Genomic DNA, 19739 nt, shown 5'->3' with positions numbered 1-19739 from the left:
TCCCCAATCCTAGTATCTCCCCCAGCCCCAGTACCCCTCTCCCCCCACCCCCAGACACAGTGCAGTGTGATTCTTGGCTCGCCAGTTGTCACTGTCCACAGTTATCAGCTCTAGCTTGAACTAGAGGTAACTAATAAGCTCATCCTACTGCTGCTTTACTTTTTGTTTTACATTAAATTTAAAAAAAGTCCTTTTGTTTTTAGACGTTGAAGTTCTTATATCGAAATGTCTAATGAAAAAGGATTTCACTTGTAACTAAGTATAGGAAAAGTTCTAATCTTCCAGGCTGTTACCTCATTCTTTTACTTTGAACCAGGAGATTCTGATGCATTCTGTGGTTTGTGCTCATGGCATTAGGAAGCGACTTGGAAACGGAGTTTGCTTTTCTGCTTCTCCCAACTTATGTGGACTCTCTGAATTAGAGATGGATAGGTCTCCTAGGCCAACTTCCTCTCAATGCAGGAATCCATAGTAGAGGCTCTCTGGACACTGGTGATTGAGCTTTATTTTTTATGTGGTAGGAGCTAGATCCAGGTCTCTGCCTTCTCTGGTGCACTGTAGGTGCTGCTGAGTTCCTCTTGACAGGGGACCCAAATCTAGTGCACTAGTTCCTTCCCATTAGACCTGGGTTTGCCCTCTTTAAGCAAATCAAAGTGAATTTTTCCTTCTTGTATAGGGAAAAAATACATTTTTAAGGCCATGTGGCTAATACATGAGATATGTAAAGATATCTTTAAATTTAAAGATATCTTCCTGATTCTATTAAGCACCCTCCCCCGCCCCCCTTAAGCCTAGTTTACCTAACATGTTATGGCATTCTGATCACATTCCTTCTTTACCCCACTTGGAAAACGCCGCTCTTAAAATGTAGTAATGATGCTATTGAGATAGGTTCTGGCTTGTGGAACACAGTTGAATGATGACCTTGTTTGGATTGGGACAGTATAAGTAACCTGGGTATGTGTTGGTTGGGGTGCTTTGTGACCTCTTTGGCTCATGCTCAGCTTTCAGATAACTCAAATTCTGGTGGCTAAATCCCCTGTTAAAGCTTGCTATTAAATTCACAAAGAGTGGTGTTAAGGTACCTTTTCACGTGAGCAATTGCTTGCAGCACTGAACTCTGGCAGGAAGCTTGTCTCAGACAAGTTGTCCCACCCGCCTTTAAATCTCTCTTTTCAGCTTAAGGGCTACTTGATCTGTGATTCTTTGTGTAGCATTCAACCTTTCCTCCCAACTTTTGTTCCCCTGCAAAAGACTATCTTATGCCCAGTATGGTCTCCGGGACTGAAGCTGTGTCTCAGTTTTGTAAATAAGATTTTGTTGGAACTCAGCTACATTCATTCTTCCTCTGCTGTGTGTGACTGCTCTTGTGTCCTGGGGCAGAATTGAGTAGTTGTAACAGAAGCAATGTGACTGCAAAGCCTAACTTGCTACCTAGCATTTTATAGAAATAGATTCTAAGGTGACATCAACCAACATGTTTTATGTTGACGTAGTGCATTTTATTTCTAAGCAGGACTCTCCAAAACCCTTTCCAAGACTCATTAGCAAAAGCTTTTTTTGTAACTCCTTTTTGTGCCTGGCTCAAGTATTTAATGGGAAGAAGTGTGGTGTTATATTCTTCCAAGTGTCTTTGTAAAATCACATTCTATACATGCTTTCTATCGCTTTGAATGATTGATTTCTCAAGTGCTAGCATTTGAACACTTAATATGATTACTTCAGCTGTCTATTTCACAGTGGGAAATTGTTATCACTAGAATTGCCTTTCTAGCTTTTGGGATAGTCTTAGATTTGATATCATTTGTCTCTGAGGAAGAAGATCATGGTTTGGCATGATTCAAACATCAGTGATGCTTGTTACTAACAAATACTATGTAACACTTCTGTGGAATTATAAAAGGAACTGAGATCACATGGAGACCCCCCAAAAGAAAAACTATCCATGTTGCTCATTCAACAGTGCCTTACTGGAGCAGATAGTATCAGCTTCATCATTTTGTTCTTAAGAAGACTAAGATTCAGTTCAGAAGTTGCAACATCAGGCTTTTCTTGAAGAAGAAAAATGATAATGAATTTTAAGTTTCAAATTTCTTAATTAAAAGATTTTTTAAATGAAAGATTGGATATAATCGTATCTACCACAACTCAACTGCTTGTTCTGGAAAATTGCTTATTGACCTGTAAACGCTAAGGCAGAACCCCCTTATATTTTTCCTATATTAGTGTCAGTCTGTGGAAGTCAGCTGGATATTGCATTGGATTTAATGACAAATATAGTCTACCCTTGGAAAATTTGGGTGTGAATTATGAAGGTCCATTCATATGCAGATTTTTATTCATTAGCAAATTCTAAATTTGTGTATTCAATCACTGAACTATTGTTAGTTGAGTTTGAGGATCTGGGACCCGCTGCTCCTTTTTATGACCTCTGCAGGTCGACTCCCCTAACCACCTGGGTGACTGCAGTTGCTCTTGTGTATTCTTTGGGGCCTGGTCCTTTTTTGAAGGGCAGTGCTTTCCCCAGAGTATGGAGTTTTAGGGTGCGTATTAGAAAAGGCCTCCCTATATCCATGTTAGCGGGGTCTCTATCTAGCATTTACCGAGCATTTCCTAGGTCCCGTCCTGAGGGTGAGTGCTACTCATCCCATCTCTTCAGCCGGCCTTCTCAGCTGCTTTAGTGCCAGTGACTTCTCCATAGTGTGCTGTCCTGAGGCTGCTGTTGCCCCTCTCCTCATGAGCCCCTTCCTGTCACTCTTGACCTTTGCCTGGAGAACTCCTGGGCCCTGTTGGAGGTTCAGCTCTGCCTTACCCCCTTCAGAAATTCTCTTACCCAGATGGCTGCCACCTCTGGGTGGCTCCCCAGTGCTGCCCCTGCTTGTCCTATTACTCTGATGTGTTGGCATCTCTTGGAAATACTCTCAGGGAGACACACCCCACTGCTCCCTCATCCCCGGTTGCTAGAGAAAACCTCCCGTCAAGGCAGATGCCTATCTTCATAAATTGCTCCCCATCTCAAAGGGCCTGTGGCCCTGCCGTGGGTGTGTTCTGCCCGCTGACTGCAATGGTTCTTTCATTGTCTCTATTTGACCCTCTTCCCTTGCATTTGCCGGCCTCCACGGAAGCTGTATTACATGTAGGTTAATCCAGGACCTCCAAGAAGCCTGGATCCACACAGGGGAGCTTGGGCAGTGACACTGGTTCCCACCGGATGTGGCTTAAATTAGTCTGAGACGTGTATGTCAATTTGTGTCACTTCTAGAATGTGTGCTAGAACCTCTCGCAACTGCTTTCCCAAAAGGACCAGGGACGGCATGTAGTTTTGGGGAGTTGGGATTCCTGGACTGTCCTGCTTGGTCCTTCCTCTTTTTTGGCTTGTCCTCGTTGTCGGTCACCTGGTCGACCCCGAGAGAGGATAAAATCAACATGTTGAAGATGATCCTTTTTCCTTGATTTGCTCTTAATTCTTTCTTCTTATCGCTGTTGCCTCAGCCATTACACACCCAAGCAGCAGGTTGTCGGGTGGGAGTGAGGACCACCCCGTTGCTGGCCAGGGGTGGTGAATTCAAACTCTGTGCACCTGTTTTTGGGTGTAAGCACTTGGTTCAGGACCCCCTGTGTCACCGTCTCTGTGGGAGAAGCCCTTATGGAATCAACGCTGCAAAAGAACCTTTGGTTACATTTAGAATCGTTTTCTAGTCCAAGTCATTGATTTTTATAGTTTTAAGTTTGGATTTCTGGGGACTTTTTTGTAAAAAGTCAGACTGCACGTGATTGTGAGGTGTTTTGAGGTTTCCTTTCCCATTCTGGACATTTCTTGTCTCTTGGAAGTGGAGGGTGAGAAAACCCTTGGATGGAGCAGCAGCACACGGGTGGTAAAGGCTTTCTCCTGAGGTCACGACCCCCTCCCCCGCATTTTTTCTTTTAGCATTTTCTGCACTGCTGGTTGTATATCCTGCTGTGAAACAACCCCCGCCCCCACCCCCGAGCAGCCCTGAAGAATGAACGGGGTACTTGGTGTGTGCTTGGCATGTGCTTAGAGTGTGCATGGCCCATCATGTCCACCAACCCTTAAGCACTGTTGGCCGGCGTGGCCACTCGGCGACTCAGTGAGCTTGGCGGACAGACCTCAGATCCCTCGGAGGAATTTTCAGTCGGGAAGGGCAGACGTACTGTATTTCCTAACCAGATCGAGTTTGAACAGTCTTCTGGCAGGCCTCGTCCTTCACATAATGTAGTCTGATTATCCATCATGGAATGCAATTGACTTTTAAATTTGTGAGGAGGGGGTGGAAGAAAAAAACTCTCCAACAGAAGGTTCTGTTCATGCCCCCGATCGCCCTTTGTTTGCAGACCGCTCTGGCTACTTCCCTGCAGGAGCTGGGTTGGGACCGTGTGGCCCATTTCACTGGTGCTTTGCCTCACACCCTCATCCCTAAAAATATTTATGGACAGCTAGTGTGTTAATAAATTCCAAGTGATTTAATGGTTGCATTGGCAGAGGGAAACAAAGCTGTTAAATCTGTGGTTCGTTTTAGTCCTGGGTGGGGTGGAAGGGGGAAATAAAATACTAATTTTTTCCTTTTTGGAAACCTAACACCATGCTCTTTTGTTATCACTCTTATTCTCCAGGCACTGAGTGTCACCGAAACCCTGATTAAACCCTTGGAGAAATTCAGAAAAGAGCAACTCGGAGCTGTGAAGGTTGGTGTCTCATTTGAGTGCACTTGTAAACAGAATGTGCAGCCGCCTCTGCCGCTTCTGCGTGCACGTGATTCCCATTTGGCAGCTCGAAGGAGATGCCAGAGTGAACCATCTGTTGTTTTATGTTTTCAGTGGGCTTTTTCCTCTTTGGGGGATGTGCCATTGAAAACAAAACACAAACACCTGGGCAGCGTGGTAAACCCTCCAGTAATGGTCTTTGGCTGCTCCTAACCAGATCGAGTTTGAACAGTCTTCTTAACCAAACAACACGTTGACTCAGAGTCCAAGCCCTTCATCTCTGCGGGGAGTGCAGGTCCTGCCCTGCACGCCTCAGCTTTGTGGGCTTGTGGGGCAGGTACGAGGGTTTAAGATTAGAAATGATGCTGCCTCATGATGCCACTGAAAGGAGGAAGAGAGGATGAGATTATCGGGCTGTCATTTCCTGCAGAGAGATAAAGATACTGAGCTTTCGTCACATGCCAGTATTGTATCGGGAGCTGGGGATTCCCAGAGGAGAGAACCCCAGTCCGCACTCCTGGATCTGGGATTCAGCCAGGACTTCTGGGAACAGTGTAGTCAGCACTGCCACAGGGAGCCTGGGATATATTTAGCATTTTCCAAAGTTTGCAAACTGAGCTTTGAAATGGTCCCAGAGAAATAATTTCCACCCACTTTTCCTGCATTTTGTGTATGTTCTCAAGGAAAGAAGCAGCTTTCATGTGGTGGGGACTTGGCCCAAAGGGAAGAGAATAGTGTCAGTTTTAAAGGAAAGAGCATTTAGATTTGCGGTTTTCTCTGCACATGGTTAGGGATTTGATGTCTTTTTCTTTATTTTCCTAAACACACTATTAAAATCCTCTTGTGCAAAAACCCACTGTGGCCTGGAAGGCTGTAGGGACCCAGGTGGACCGTGAAGGAGCCAGTGGGGTAGTTGCTAGTTTGGGGATCCGTTCTCCTTTAAGGAGCTTGTTAGCTTATTACACATTTCTTTGCAGCATAATATTTCAGTTTTTAGGAGGGCTGTGCTTTGAGGGGATGCCACATGGGGTGCCATGTACTCCAAGTCCCTTTCTCGGGATTGCTCGCTGAGCTGCAAGAAGCTCTGGCTTCGCAGCACCACGTTGGATTTCTGGTTTCACATCCGTGACCTGGAGCATGTCTTTGTCTTTAGTGCCTTGCCCATAAAATGGAGGACTTGGGACTTGGCCCTCTTCTGGTTTTATGATTCTGTTTGCTGTGATCTTGTCTCCTCAAGCTGATTAAAGTTTGAACATCTTGGTTCTTTTAACATTTCATTGCTAGAAAACAAAGTCTGCTTGTTTATTTTAAATTGGATGATGGTGGGTAAAGACTTTTAACATGGAAGGGAAAAATCAGGTGACTTAAGTGTATTTTCTTCTTATTTATCATCTCTTCTACTGGGTTTTTACAAATTTCTCATCCTGATTCTCCCCTGCCCCCCCATACCTGCAAACTTTTGATACTGTATCTGTTCAGAGTATATCCTGTGAAGTAACTGGCAAATAAGTTGCCACATTAAAAGTCAATATTATTTTCATAATTTTAGTATGTGCCTTGGCCAGATTCTATCCTGACGACCCATTTCTTCACTTCACCTTTGTACTTCTGGCTTCAAGTCTTATGAAGGATTTCTCTGATACTCTTTTTTTTTTAAATTTATTTTTATTTTTATTTTTTATTTTATTTTTTTAAAGATTTATTTATACAAGCACTGGGTACAGTCGGGAGGGTGAGAGAATTCACCAGAGCCAGAGCGGGGAGCAGAGCAGGCAGAAGGACCGAAGTACACTGCTGAGGGGAGCAGCGGGCGGCAGGAGAGGTCTGTGCTCCATGTGGGACCCTCCTCCGGTGGCCGGGGAGCAGCCGGGGATCGAACTGGTGCTGCAGAGGCTGCGGGCAGCTTCGCAACCCAGCGTTCAACCGCTGCGCCACCGGGAAGGCCCTCTCTGATATTCTTGCTCAGGTAGTATTTATGTTGGCTGTCTCACCTGTTGATGTTACCTTGGAGGAGGCCAGTGGTGGTGGGTCACAGGAAGAAGCCTTTTTTATTTTTCAACTCACAGTTTTGTCTGTTATAATAAACAGTAGATCGGGGTGGTTTGCTAGGCTATAAAGTAATATACAGACATCTCTGTCTTTCATTAGGTTGTTAAATCTTTAAAAGACGAGGCTTCCTTTCTTCATTTTCTACAGTCTCCCATCCTCTACCCTGCCTTAGTCTCTAAGGAACTTAATAAATAACCTATTAAACCAATAATTGGAGAAAATTATTTTTCAGGCAAATATTTGTCATCTGGTATTTGAGTACTTTCTCTCCATCTGTGCTTCTCAGCATTTCACCACAGTTTGGTGGACACAAGTTCTTGTTCCTCTGGTTAATCTACTTATATGGGGTGCATAAAAATAACTATTTTCTTAGGTTATATATCCTTTCTGAATCAGCATAGCCACATTTTCTTGTAGGGATTAGGAAAAAAGGTCTTCAAAAGTTGACGACAGCAGCAGTTTTTCAGACACAGTGTGGACATTTTAGCTTCTCTTTCGCCTTTTCCCCAGCTGAGCATGCCCCACCCTTAGCCGTATTTAAACCGAAGCTCTTTTGGTTTCATTTACTCTTGATTTCTCCACTTTCCAGAATCCCAGTGACACCATGTAACTTGTGGTTTTAACGTAATCTGAGCTGGTAGGTGGTTTGTGTAGCTTGGATTTTTTTAACCCACCCCCTTGGCATTCTTTCCTCTGGCTTCTGTGTGGAGATGTTCTCCTTCAGTTGTGTCTGTTTGGTTTGCCTTCCGCCTCTGCTCTGCAGGGACTATTGATTTTCCTAGCTGCTTGCCCAGCTTCTGATCTCTGTTTGAAAGGTCCCAGCCTCCCATCGCAGGACGCAGGTGTGTGCCTGCCGCATCAGAGCGAGTCGCCATGAGCCCTGTCTAGGCCCAGCTCTGCTCTCACCCCTGGAAGCGCTTCCCTTCCCTGGGAGCTTGTCATGTGTTCCCAAGTCCGCGCAACTCTGTGACCATAGCTCGGTAAACGTTGACTCAGCTGCAGGAGATTAATACAGGTACCGAGCAAATAGGAGCCAAATATGTTGAGTAAAAGCTCAGAGAAATACTGGAACTTAGTCACAGTGGAGGATTTAAAGTTGCTTTTTCAGATGCTTGAGCAAATATCAGTGAAAATGTGGCTTCAAGCAGCAGCATGCAGATGGCAGACGGTGACGCTGCCTGCAGCCCACCTGCCAACCTGAACCTGCGGAATGTTACAGGACAGTGTTGGTTTTTTTTTTTTTTTTAAAGATTTATTTATTTATGCATACAAGAGCTGGGGTACACACCAGAGATGTGGGGGGTGAGAGGATTCACCAGAGACAGTGGGGAACAGAACAGGCCGATTGAGCAGTGGGCGAGACAGGAGAGGTCTGCTGTGCCATGTGGATTGCTCCCTGGCCAGGCGGGGATCGAACTCATGCTGCGGAGGCTGCCGATTGCTTCATAGAGCAGTGCTTAACCCCTTGCGCCACCAGAGAGGCCCACAGTGTTATTTTGATAACAGAACCCCCTAAGCTAGAGTGATGATATGTAACTGCTGTTTTATCAAGAGTAGTTGTCATTTGGTCAAAAAAATTTAATCAGAAAGTGGAAAAAAGTGTTCATGTCATGTATTATAACTTCTCACCTCAGGTACTACCAAACTCTTACCCCAACTTTCTTTTATAATTCTAAGTTTATAATTCTTATGACTAAATGTTTAATGAAAATGGACTCTCCAAGATTCTGTTAGAGGTGGGTGAAAATCTTCTCTCTCTCAATAAATTCTCATATTAAGTTATGGTTGATAAAGCAAAGACGAGGTATCGACTTGATTAGAGTCCTCTGGTGTTAGTAATCACCCACCTGTGCCGATCGTAGGACAGAGTGTGGCAGGCCCTGGGCTACATCAGTCTGTGAAGACACTGACTGGCCTTCAGGAAGTTGGCAGCTCTGTGGGGAGGAGATGCCAAGTTCAAAGGCAAGAAAAATAGTCTGTGAAAAATACCCTCCTGGGGCCAGCATAGGTGCCCCAGAACATTCCCTGGGCTGCCAGCTCAGGTCAGAATGGTGTTTTGGGAAGACCTGATTCTTCCTGGTTTGAATCCTTTTTCTGCCCTTTATCTGCCTATGGGATTTGGAGCAAGTTATTTAAAAGCTCCAAGTCTCAGGCTCCTGAGCTGTAAGATGAGACAAGCAGCACCTGTGCCAGAATGTCCCCGTAAGGATTCAGTGAATCCCATCATGGATTCCAGCTCTCTGACGTCGGACCTGGCGTGCAAAGGTGCAGTTATTTTGTGATTCTGTTTCTGGCTTGCTCCCTGTCAGCTGGCCGAGCAGGAATTGCTGAGGTTCACGTCCACTGTCTGCAGGTGGGTGAGCTGCCAGCACACTTGGCCTGGTGACCATGCTGCCCGCGTAATGCCGAGGACGCGGGTAGGTGACTCTGGAGCCACCTGTCCCAGAGCTGGTGGTGGCGGTCTGCCAGGGTCGGCACTGCGGCAGCCAAGGCTTCCTCCTCGACTCACCTTCAGGGTGTAGACGCAGGTGCTCCTTTCTGCGGGGATAAAAGCCCAATTCCCATCTCTTTGGAGAGGCAAAGGAGCTAAAAGGCTAGTGGGGACTGGGGTTTGGATAGGGCAAATGAAGTGCCAGGTAGGAGTGATGCTTGGTGCAGGAGAGACTGAAGATGAGGGCGCCTTTCCCTTGACTGGCGTGATGGTAGAAGGGGGGAGCGCGAGGTTGGGCCCTGCTGGGGTCCGTTACCATTTTGTGCAGTGTACATTTTATTTGGCTTAGACAGACAGCGCAGGTTACCTGTGTGCTGCTGTGGCTTGAATCTTGTTTCTTGTACATGTGGGATTACCCCCCTGCTTTATTGAAATAGAAAGGGCAGAGGGTTTATAAAATAAGCTCGTGTTTATAAGACTTTCAGGGATCATTTTTATAGTTTGATATTTAATGTTTACATTTGAAAACAAGTTTTTTTATTTCCTCATTCTAGAAAATTTATAAAATACTGAAAATTAAGAAAAAGGTCACTTGGTATCTTAAAAGCCAACCCCCTCTTTCAAAACAAGGAAGAATTCTTGTACTCCAGGAAAATGGATGACTCACGGTTATGTTCAAGCTGTTCTGAAGTCTTTGTTTTCTCATGGAAGTATTAACGTGTGATTTTAGCAAAAAGTTGCTTAATAAAGAATGGTTTTGGTGTTCAGAACATTTGCTTTTCTTAGATATCAGTTGCAGTTCCTCCTTGCTTTGCTGTTTGCCTTGTAGCTTATTTTGTGTATGTGCACATATATAGCTTTTGTGTTTTTTGATATCCGGAACTCCTTATGACTCTTCATTTCTTTTTTTTTCTTCTTTTTGCTTAGAAGGCCCTTTTCTATTCTTAGATCGGATGAAAATTTTCTCTTTTTTATGGCTGCATTTTTTACTTGGCACCCTTTCAGTTCATCTGGAGTTAATTTTGATACATGATATGGTGCTTCTATTTCCAAATAGTTAACCAGTTATACCAGCACCAGTGTTTAATATTTTTATTATTATTTTTGACTCAGTTTTTTCTTTTTCTTGTGGTAACACCTTTCATGAAATAAATACCTATTTTCTAATGCATTCCTGACACCTAATTATTTAAGTTTTTATTTTAGGTTGATGAATTTCCATTACCATTTGTATAGTGTGCATTTTATTTGGCCACTTAATGCTATTTTGAGTCATAGCTTTAGTACTTTATCTTTCACTTTCTTACTATTTTTTTTTTTGCATGTGTGAGTTTCATAAGAGGTTAAAAACTAACTTCCTGTGACTCATATTTAATCTGTAAACATAAATTTGTTTGACTTGCTTATATTACATAAAAAAAATGCTGCCATCATTTAAAAATAATTGGATTTTTCAGCTGTTCCCAAAAAATTGGTGGACATGTGTGGCCTGGATACCAGGTCTGTATTTCCACGTGGCAAAAATCTGCTGGAGTGGTTTATGGCCACCCCCATCTTGAGTTAGATTCAGGCTGTCTGTCCTCTCCCTCCTACACTGCGCTCTACTTCCAGTTTGCTTCATGAATTGTATTACTGTCTGCCTCAGATTCGCTTGAGTTTGTAATACTATTTTATAAAAATTTGGCCCTTAATAGAGCTTTTTCTCTCACGTTGCTCTATTTTATGTATCTGTTTATTTACATGTACCTATCTAGATGGACATAGACGCGCATACATAGAGCATATGTAGACATGTATACATAGAGCTGTATCCATCCCTATCGTGTGTGTGTGTGTGTGTGTGTGTTATGGAAGAAAAAGCGCGCCATTTTTATTGAATGCTCATTGGACATCGTCCTTTTAGAATTCCTATTATTTCAGCACAAAAAGGCATTTGTACACAAGGACACAGAATACGATTCTGTGGTGGCAACTACTGAGAGCAAATGCAGGAAGAAGAGTTATATCTAAGTCTAAGATTCGAAGACAAAGCACAGCGGTTGGCTGCCATGCACCAGCACAAGCAGATGGATTTCCACTCTCGCTGATGGGTGTAGTGTTGCTTCTTGGCGAAATTCTTTTTTCACAAAACCTTGAGGTCACCCCTTTCATTCATACCCAATTTGACCCCACGTGCCATTTACATCCCCCACTGTTGCTGAGCACGCTGGGTGTTCTGATGCCCATGTTGTCCTCACTGCTTCCTTTGTCCTGCCCTGTGATTCAGATGAAATCCAATGAGTGAAAATATTTTCAGTGTTCCTGGTAAGTAATCGATGAAGACCAGGAATGTTTTTTACTGTAGGACCTTGCTTTGTAGCAGTTGTGTGGAGTGTGCTGGCCACGTGGCAGGACTAGAACTGGAGTCTCCAACGCCTCATCCAGCATGCAGTCTGGAAGGGCAACTTTTAACTTCTCTGTTTTTTTAATCCAAGTAACATTGCAGTATGACATGTAAGTTTCAGGAGTGCATCAACTTTTTAAAACAGTTTGAAGTCACAGTCATATGTTTGTCTTAGTTTATTTTCTGTTCTTAAAATAGTTGGTGAAGAGCATAATGATGAACAGGAAGGAGATTAACCATATATTAGTGCTTTAAACATTTTTAAATAGCTGCCACTGAAACCTAAGGGCATAAAGTAAAATGCTGGTGTTTCAAGATAAGTGTAACTGTTTTCCCATAATAGGTGAATTGTAGAATCACAGAATTTTATGTTAAAGAGATCTAAGAATGAACAAATATAAAAAAAAAAATCCCTGCTCTTTTCAGTAAGAGAACTAGGAATCTGCCTTGGTAAATGTTTTTTTTCCCCCAAAAACTTATACAGAATGAAGAAAACTAACAGGCTTGGGGAAAAGCCCCTTGAAGAAAAATGGCTCTTCAATCCTGCTCCCCTCAGGATGATTGATAGGCAGGAGACATTTGATAGGAGACATTGGTAGGTGCAGAGAGACATTTCAGATAACTTCATTGGTACTTTCTTTTATTTTCAGCTGTTTTTCATATTTTGAGCTTCCCAGTGGATTAACTATGTGAATACATTTTTTTCCCATTTAATCATAGTTGTCTGTGTTTTTCTAATTTGCAGGAAGAAAAAAAGAAGTTTGACAAAGAAACAGAAAAGAACTATAGCCTCATTGATAAACATTTGACTTTATCAGCAAAAAAGAAAGACTCACATTTGCAAGAGGTATTGTTTTTATTTTTCCTTTAATTGTGAAGTTTAATAAACAATACAGAGACTTTTTTTATGTATGTGCTTTCCTTTTGAAAACTTTTCATCTGGAATTATTAGAGATTAAAAAAAAATCAACAGGTAACATCATGAGTTAAGAAAAAAGAGCTCTTGTCAAATAAGACAGGAAATAATACATCTTACAGTGATTAATTCAATAGGAATTCATGGTACTGAAATTTTTGGTTCTGAGTATATTTTCACAGGAACAATTATTTTAACCATCATTACTGAAGAACAGATATATTATTTTCATGAATAGATTCATTAATTGGCTTTCAAGGTTTCTTGAAGAAATTAATTGAATTTAATAGGCTTATATACCATTTTGCTTTTATGTGAAGGCAGCATTAATCTTATTTAACGCTACAGATTCTGGAAGTTCAGCTCCATTGGAAAGAACATGTTTTACTTGTGTTAATAGACTCATTTGCTTTGGAGGAGCTGTATGTAAGGAGAAAGGAATTTATATCTTCTCTCTCATTTTCTCTTTCTGTCTCCTAAATTCCCTGCCACTTGTTTTTTCTCACTCACTTGACTGGAAACTTACCGGTTCACAGTGGAGAACATATGCTTCCATTACAACGAACGTTGTTTGCAGCTGTTTGATTTTGACTCATCCCACAAAAGCGTGATTTTCTTTTTCTTACGTGTTTAGTTTTAAACATGTAAGAAATCTGGGGTTAAGGTGCCACTGTTATGTGTACTTGCTGAGGTGCCAAAATGGTGCCAGCAAAATTGGACTGTAAGCCTGCATTTATTTATTTATCTATTTATTTATTTTTAAAAATTTGTTTATTTATGCATACAAGAGCTGGGGCACAGGCCCTGAGGGGTGTGTATGTATGGGGGTTGGGGTGAGAGGATTCACCAGAGACAGAGTGGGGAACAGAACAGGCAGATTGACCAAAGTACACTGCTGAGGGGAGCAGTGGGTAAGTCAGGAGAGGTCTGCTGCGCCATGTGGGTTGCTCCCTGGCCTGGGATTCAACTGATGCTGCAGAGGCTGCAAACAGCTTCATAGGTTGCATCTTAACCCGTTGCACCACCAGGAAGGCCCTAAACCTGCCTTTAAATGGCAGCTTTTGGCTTTTGAGCCTAAGGTCATTCTGACATTTTCTGTGTGTCTCATTTTTTATTGTCTGATGCCTTTGACTGACATTTGGATGACATTTGAAAGATCATATGGAAGAAAGAAGCTTTTATCTCACTTAATCCTGACCACAATACTGTAGCTAGGAAGGCCACCGTCCTCTCCTCATGGCACATCATGTGGAACGCCACGCGCTTGTTACAGAGGCTTCCCCACCCCTTACCCTTGGTTAGTTTTGAAGTGACAGCTGTTGCTTTTGTGGATCTCCTTTTGACAGCGGTTCTCCTACCACTGTCCTTACTCTGTTTCCTGGCACCCTGAGGGGGTTTCCATATCTGAGCACATTTCCATGTCTTCTTCACTCTAATTAGGTATCTCATTCTAAAGGTCATACTCAGGCAGAACCTTTTTTTAATTTTAATTCTATTGAGCTAACTTGGTTTATAGCCATGTACAGGAGGACCAGTCACACCTCTTCAGCCGAGTGTCTGCATGCATACCTCACCTGCCGCCTTAGTGCCAGTCACCCTGCACCTCAGTTCACGCCGCCCCCCACCCCTGCGCATCATTTCGTGTTCCCACCAATAGTGCACAAGAGTTCCATTTTCTCTACATCCTCGCTGGCATTTGTTGTTTTCTGGTTTTTCATTTTTTTGTCTTTTTGGGTAGTAACCATTCTCATGGACTTGAGGTGGTACCTTCCGGTTTGGATTTGCATTTCCCTAACGATCAGTGATGTAGAGCATCTTTGCATGTGCTCACTGTCATTAGTATGATGGAGTTGGAGAGATATCTAGCTCAGTTCTTTAAAAAGTAAATTAGCTACATAAGGAAAATGATTACAGGAAGCCTTGGACGAGGAGTGTTTAGGATGAGAATTCCTTCCCTGTGGTTCTCTGAGGAGCCTCTCCCATTTCCTTTCTAATTAAAGATTCTCTGGGACCTCTTCTGGGAAAAGCCTGTGGACTGTAGTCTTGACCAAGCTCAATTATCTTTAATAGGCAGATATCCAAGTGGAGCAGAACCGGAAGCACTTCTATGAACTGTCTCTTGAGTATGTGTGTAAGCTTCAGGAAATCCAAGAGAGGAAGAAGTTTGAGTTTGTGGAACCTGTAAGTATGACAGCAGGTGGTTGTGCTTTTAGATTTATGTGATATAATAGAAATGTCTTTCCAGATCCAATTTAAGGTGGCTGGAGACCTCAGGGTGACAGCTGATGCATGAAGCAACACGCCATCCATTGTACAGGGTGGACACGGTCAGCCAGAGGTCGGGGGACACAGCCAGCCAGAGGTTAGGGGTCACCTCTGTCAGTGGGTCTCCATCCATTTGTGGAGCAACAGAAACTGCTGTTCTCCCTTTTGCTGCCCTGTCTTGAGGACAGTGCACTCAGGTGCAGTTTCTGCCACCCTGCTTGTAGCTCTACCTTGCAAACAAATTCCCTGTGAAAGCAATTATATTGGAATGTGAGAGTGGTAGGGTATGTGGGAGACTCTTAAGTGTTTTTCTGAAGATACTTAAATCTTAGTACTTCAGCAGCCATCGGTATTACATTATTTCTAATGCACGATGCTTGTAGCAACGCACATGAACCACCTCGTGTGGAACAGTTGAAGCTGGTTGGTGAATTGCTCTGGCATTTCTGTATAGTGATTTTAGAAACTCAATATTTTTGTTTGTGTTTACATTTATTTTAATAACTTCAGTTTTTATATGTTAATGTAAATCTATGATTCTATTTCTGAATCAAAGTGTAAAAGGTATTTTTATATTGTTTTGGCTAAAATAACAGAAGTGGGGAACTCCTGCATCTCCAGATTCATCTTCATTTTTTAAGACACTTTTTGGAATGTGAGCTTTAAAGCACGTGCTTCATTGAACTAGTCTCCTGTGCGCGCACTTCGCCCGCTGTGGGATGATTTTGAGAAACAAAACCGTCAGTTAATGGCCTGATTAAAAATTAGTGTTCACCAAAGTCTGTTGCAGTTGGAGTCATAGAATTAACCTGAATCAAACAACTAGAGGATAACATTGACTCTCTTTAAAGTTTTCTTTTTATTGAAAATTGAAATCCTGACTGGCTCTTTTGGAGCATTTACCTGCTCAGTCCTCGCCACATCTCTGATGTCGGCACCTGCTGTCCTCACACTTTGTTCCCCGCCCACTCATCCTGGGGGGTTTCATTCTCCCACGCAGCACATGAGGACACAGAAGGGGAGAAACTCTGTCATTGGCCCGAGGTCTCGTAAGGTGGCTGAAGTTGGGATTGACCCTGGACGGCCCTTTGACAAGTGTCCCTGCTCCTCACTACGGGGCTGTGTGGCCGGGATAAGATAGGGCCCCAGGGCTTCCTTACCTTGCCCTGCAGACCACATCTCTGGGTTTACTTCCAGGCGGTATAGAAGCCGCTGCCCACTAATCAAGAGATGGGCGGGCTGGTGGTGGCAGGAAAATCAGGGATTAATTACAGGCCTGCCGATACCTCTGCCCCCCTCGCCAAATGCCCTTGTCAACAGGGAAGACACACTTGTGCAGGCGGCCATCAGAAGATGCCTTTAGCTTTTTTAATCTGTGATTTTTACTTTCCCGACATTCTGTGTTGATTGGTCCACGGTGGGAAAGTCTCAATTATAAACGAGTATAGAAATTCTCTTCACCACAAAGGGCAAATGGGCTACAAAGAATTCCATTTCTCTTATAAAAGCTGTCCTGGCATTTAAGGAAAACTATCAAAATCTTTCACTTTTAAAATAAAGAGCAGTTAGTAAGTAATAGGCATTTGTGTTTAATTCTGGTGACTTCCTTTTCATTATTTCACTTTCGAAGGCTTGCCCTGAAATGAGGAAAATACGTGGCTGCTTTTATTACTATTTCCCCTCCTAATATTTTTCACCTGTGCTAATGTTGCGTTTTCTCCTTTGTCTTAGATGCTGTCATTTTTTCAGGGAATGTTTACTTTCTACCATCAGGGCCATGAACTTGCCAAAGACTTCAATCACTACAAAATGGAACTGCAGATCAACATTCAGAACGTAAGCAGAGGAGAGCTTTCTGGTTTGGGAAGACAGCTGAGATGTGGGTTATTGATTGGGTCTGTGAAAAGCCTTAAGCGCAGGCCAAGCGGCATCTGGCAGTGCCTAGAAACTGAGCCGATGGTGCCACCTTCTGGTCAGTTCTTGTAACAGGCGTCTCTCCCCATAGGTGAAACTCGGGAAATTCTGCCACCTGGTGGCTCTTTTTCAAAAAATCATTTTATTTTTTGCAGTTTATTTTCCATGCCTTTGTTTTAAAAAAGTCACTATGGATTTTTTTTTTAAGGTTTATTTATTTATACAAGAGCTGGGGTGCATGCCAGTGTGCGGGAGGGTGAAAGGATTCACAGAGACAGAGCAGGGAACAGAACAGGCAGACAGATGAAGTACACTGCTGAGGGGAGCAGCGGGCGAGCCAGGAGAGGTCTGCCACGCTATGTGGATATCTCCCTGGCCTGCCGGGATTGAACCAGCACTGCAGAGGCTGTGGACAGCTTCACAGCGCTGTGCTCAACTGCCTGCCACCAGGGAGGCCCCATTATGGATAATCAAGATTGCACTGTTTTGCTTATTTTTCTACTTTTACTGATCCATAATTGAATACCACATTGTTAAGTTTAAGGGGTCCAGAGTAGTGACTTGATACACAAAGATTGCAAAATGATCACCTTAATGTCCATCACCTCATAGTTACAACTCCCCTCTTGCCCCCCTGAGCACTTAGGATTTGCTCATTTTTTGCTCTTTTATACACACAGATGTAAGCTATTAGTTTGTTATCCCATTTCTAAGTCCTCTCTGTCGGAAGCAGACGGAAGAGCACTTCACTGTAGATTTAAGACTTTTAAAAAATATTTATTTATGGATACAAGAGCTGGGGCACAGGCCAGAGGTGTGGTGGGTGAGATGATTCACTAGAGACAGAGCAGGGAACAGAACGGGCAGATTGACCAAAGTACACTGGCAGCGGGCGAGTCAGGAGAGGTCTGCTGCCCCATGTGGGTTGCTCCCTGGCTGGCCGGGGGATCTACCTCGTCCTGCAGAGAAGCGGATAGCTTCATAGTTTGCGTCTTAACCCCTTGCGCCACCAGGGAGGCCCTAGATTTAAGATATTTTAAACATAGTGATCTTCATCTTGCCTGTCTGTCTCCTTTGGCTTTTCTCCACACATGGGCTCCTGGTTCACTGGCGTTCCCTCCTCGTGTTTTGTGCACATGCGCTGCTCGTTGCTGTCCACAGTTGCTGTGATCCTTTATCCCTTTCCGGACTAGTGGTCCTTGGGTAAAGGGACCGAGATGGACCTGGTTATCAGCCGGCACCTCTGTGTGATTTTGATTATGAGGTGGTGAGTTTTCCTTCTCAACGTGTCACTTGATTGGAAAGCGTTCTTCTGGAAAAGGCTTTGGGGTATGCATGGTCACATTTCAGTCCTTGTCAGAAGTCCACGGAGCTAGTTTTGGGACAGGTGCCTGTGTATAAAGGAGGCACAGGGACCTGTGCTCCTCTGTCACCTGCTGTCTGGCAGGGCGGCCTCCTTGACGCCTGTCTTGGTTGCTGGTCTCCTTGCCAGTGATGTCAGCTTTAGTATATGAAAGGGAACCTGCTGACTGCATAAAACCACATGTTGCTAGGAAGAAACCCAGTTGCCATTTTTTTTTTTTGTGGGACCCTCGCCAGCAGCCGGGGAAACAATCGGTGCTGCAGAGGCTGCGGGCAGCCTCGCAGCCCAGCGCTCAACTGCTGCGCTACCAGCGGAGACCCCCCAGTTGCCATTTTTTTATGCCATATATACTTAATTCTGAGTTTAAGGAAACATACCCAAATGTTAAAACCAAATCTTAAAGTCAGCTAGCTGTGCTCTCTGCTATAGAAAATTGTGGTCAACTTTGTAGTATTTTACAATGGTAAAAAGTGGCTGCTCACTCTTCAGCTTTTGCAAAGAGAAAGGAAATAGAAGGCAAAAATTAGCAAGATGGCTTCTAGAAAATCGGTTTACCAGAAGAATATACATTGCATCAAAATGAAAGATATCCTAAAAAATGAATTTTAACTTTCGTATCTTTGTGTGCAAAGGAACGTGGGTTAAGACACACTATAAGGGCCTCCCCGGTGGCGCAGCGGTTGAGCGCTGGGTTGCGAAGCTGCCCGCAGCCTCTGCAGCGCTGGTTCGATCCCCAGCTGCTCCCCGGCCACCGGAGGAGGGTCCTGCATGGAGTGCAGACCTCTCCTGCCGCCCACTGCGCCCCTCAGCAGTGTACTTCGGTCCTTCTGCCTGCTCCGCTCCCCGCTTTGGCTCTGGTGAATTCTCTCACCCTCCCGTGCTTCTGCTGTACCCAGTGCTTGTACAAATAAATAAATAAAATAAATAAATAAATAAATAAATCTTAAAAAAAAAAAAAGACACACTATAAGGAAGGGTCTATGATGTAAGAAATCTTGGGATTCACAAAGACTCCTAAGAAGATACTAAGAATGGTCAAGAATGTCAGAACCTGTGCAGGTATCTTGTTACTGTGTTGTGAGAAAAGATCAATGAAATGATGAACTGGGGTAAAGGTTGGCAACGATTGTGCAGAGCTGAAGGTAGCTGTGCCGGGGGTTGGGTGGCAGCCAAATTTTATCTTGATTCTATCTCTAGACTTGGTCACCTGTGCACCTGGCACCTGACACACTCCATTTCTTACTGTACCACCTCCCTGAGGGGGGGGGCACATAGGGAATGACACGGGGAAACAGCAGATTCTACTAGACTAGGAAAGGCAAGATGGACCCAGGATACCTTTCTGGGCTAGTGTTTGGGGTTACTCAGGGAATTAGGGGGCCAAAGGCATGGGTACCACTTACACAGAGCCCTGAGGCCACATCCAGGACAACGTGGGCATCAGCGTCAGTAGTGAGAGGACTGGGACTGGCGGACTGGGGGCATCAAAAGGGCGTGTGCTCCTGCATCTGGCATACGTGTGGGTACATATGTGTGTGATTATTTCACACAGGTAAAGACATGAGGGTTGCAGGGAATAAGGTGACAAGGGCGGAGAATAAGATGAGGGTTAAGAAGAGCCCGACGCGCCCTTGACACCGGCGAGAGAGCAGGTGAGGGGTCTGGCTGTGGCAGGTGAGGCCCTCTGGGGCAGCCG

At 43.9% G+C, this 19739-nt stretch overlaps 1 protein-coding gene across 7 annotated transcripts in view; it reads left to right on the top strand.

Moving 5' to 3' along the window:
* Positions 1-19739, top strand: part of ARHGAP10 (Rho GTPase activating protein 10) — a 253278-nt gene that overhangs the window by 100190 nt on the left and 133349 nt on the right. For all 7 annotated transcript variants that reach the window (XM_054690276.1, XM_054690272.1, XM_054690274.1 and 4 more), the window contains 4 exons: positions 4633-4704; positions 12331-12432; positions 14572-14682; positions 16498-16602. In XM_054690276.1, coding sequence (XP_054546251.1) covers positions 4633-4704; positions 12331-12432; positions 14572-14682; positions 16498-16602 — 390 coding nt within the window. The remainder of the gene's footprint in view (positions 1-4632; positions 4705-12330; positions 12433-14571; positions 14683-16497; positions 16603-19739) is intronic.

The sequence above is a fragment of the Talpa occidentalis genome, unplaced genomic scaffold (assembly GCF_014898055.3).
Source record: "Talpa occidentalis isolate TD23 unplaced genomic scaffold, MPIMG_talOcc4v2.1 talOcc4.8, whole genome shotgun sequence".
Taxonomy (NCBI): Eukaryota; Metazoa; Chordata; class Mammalia; order Eulipotyphla; family Talpidae; genus Talpa; species Talpa occidentalis.
Note: the sequence above shows the minus strand (reverse complement) of the source record. Positions and strands in the feature narration are given on the sequence as shown.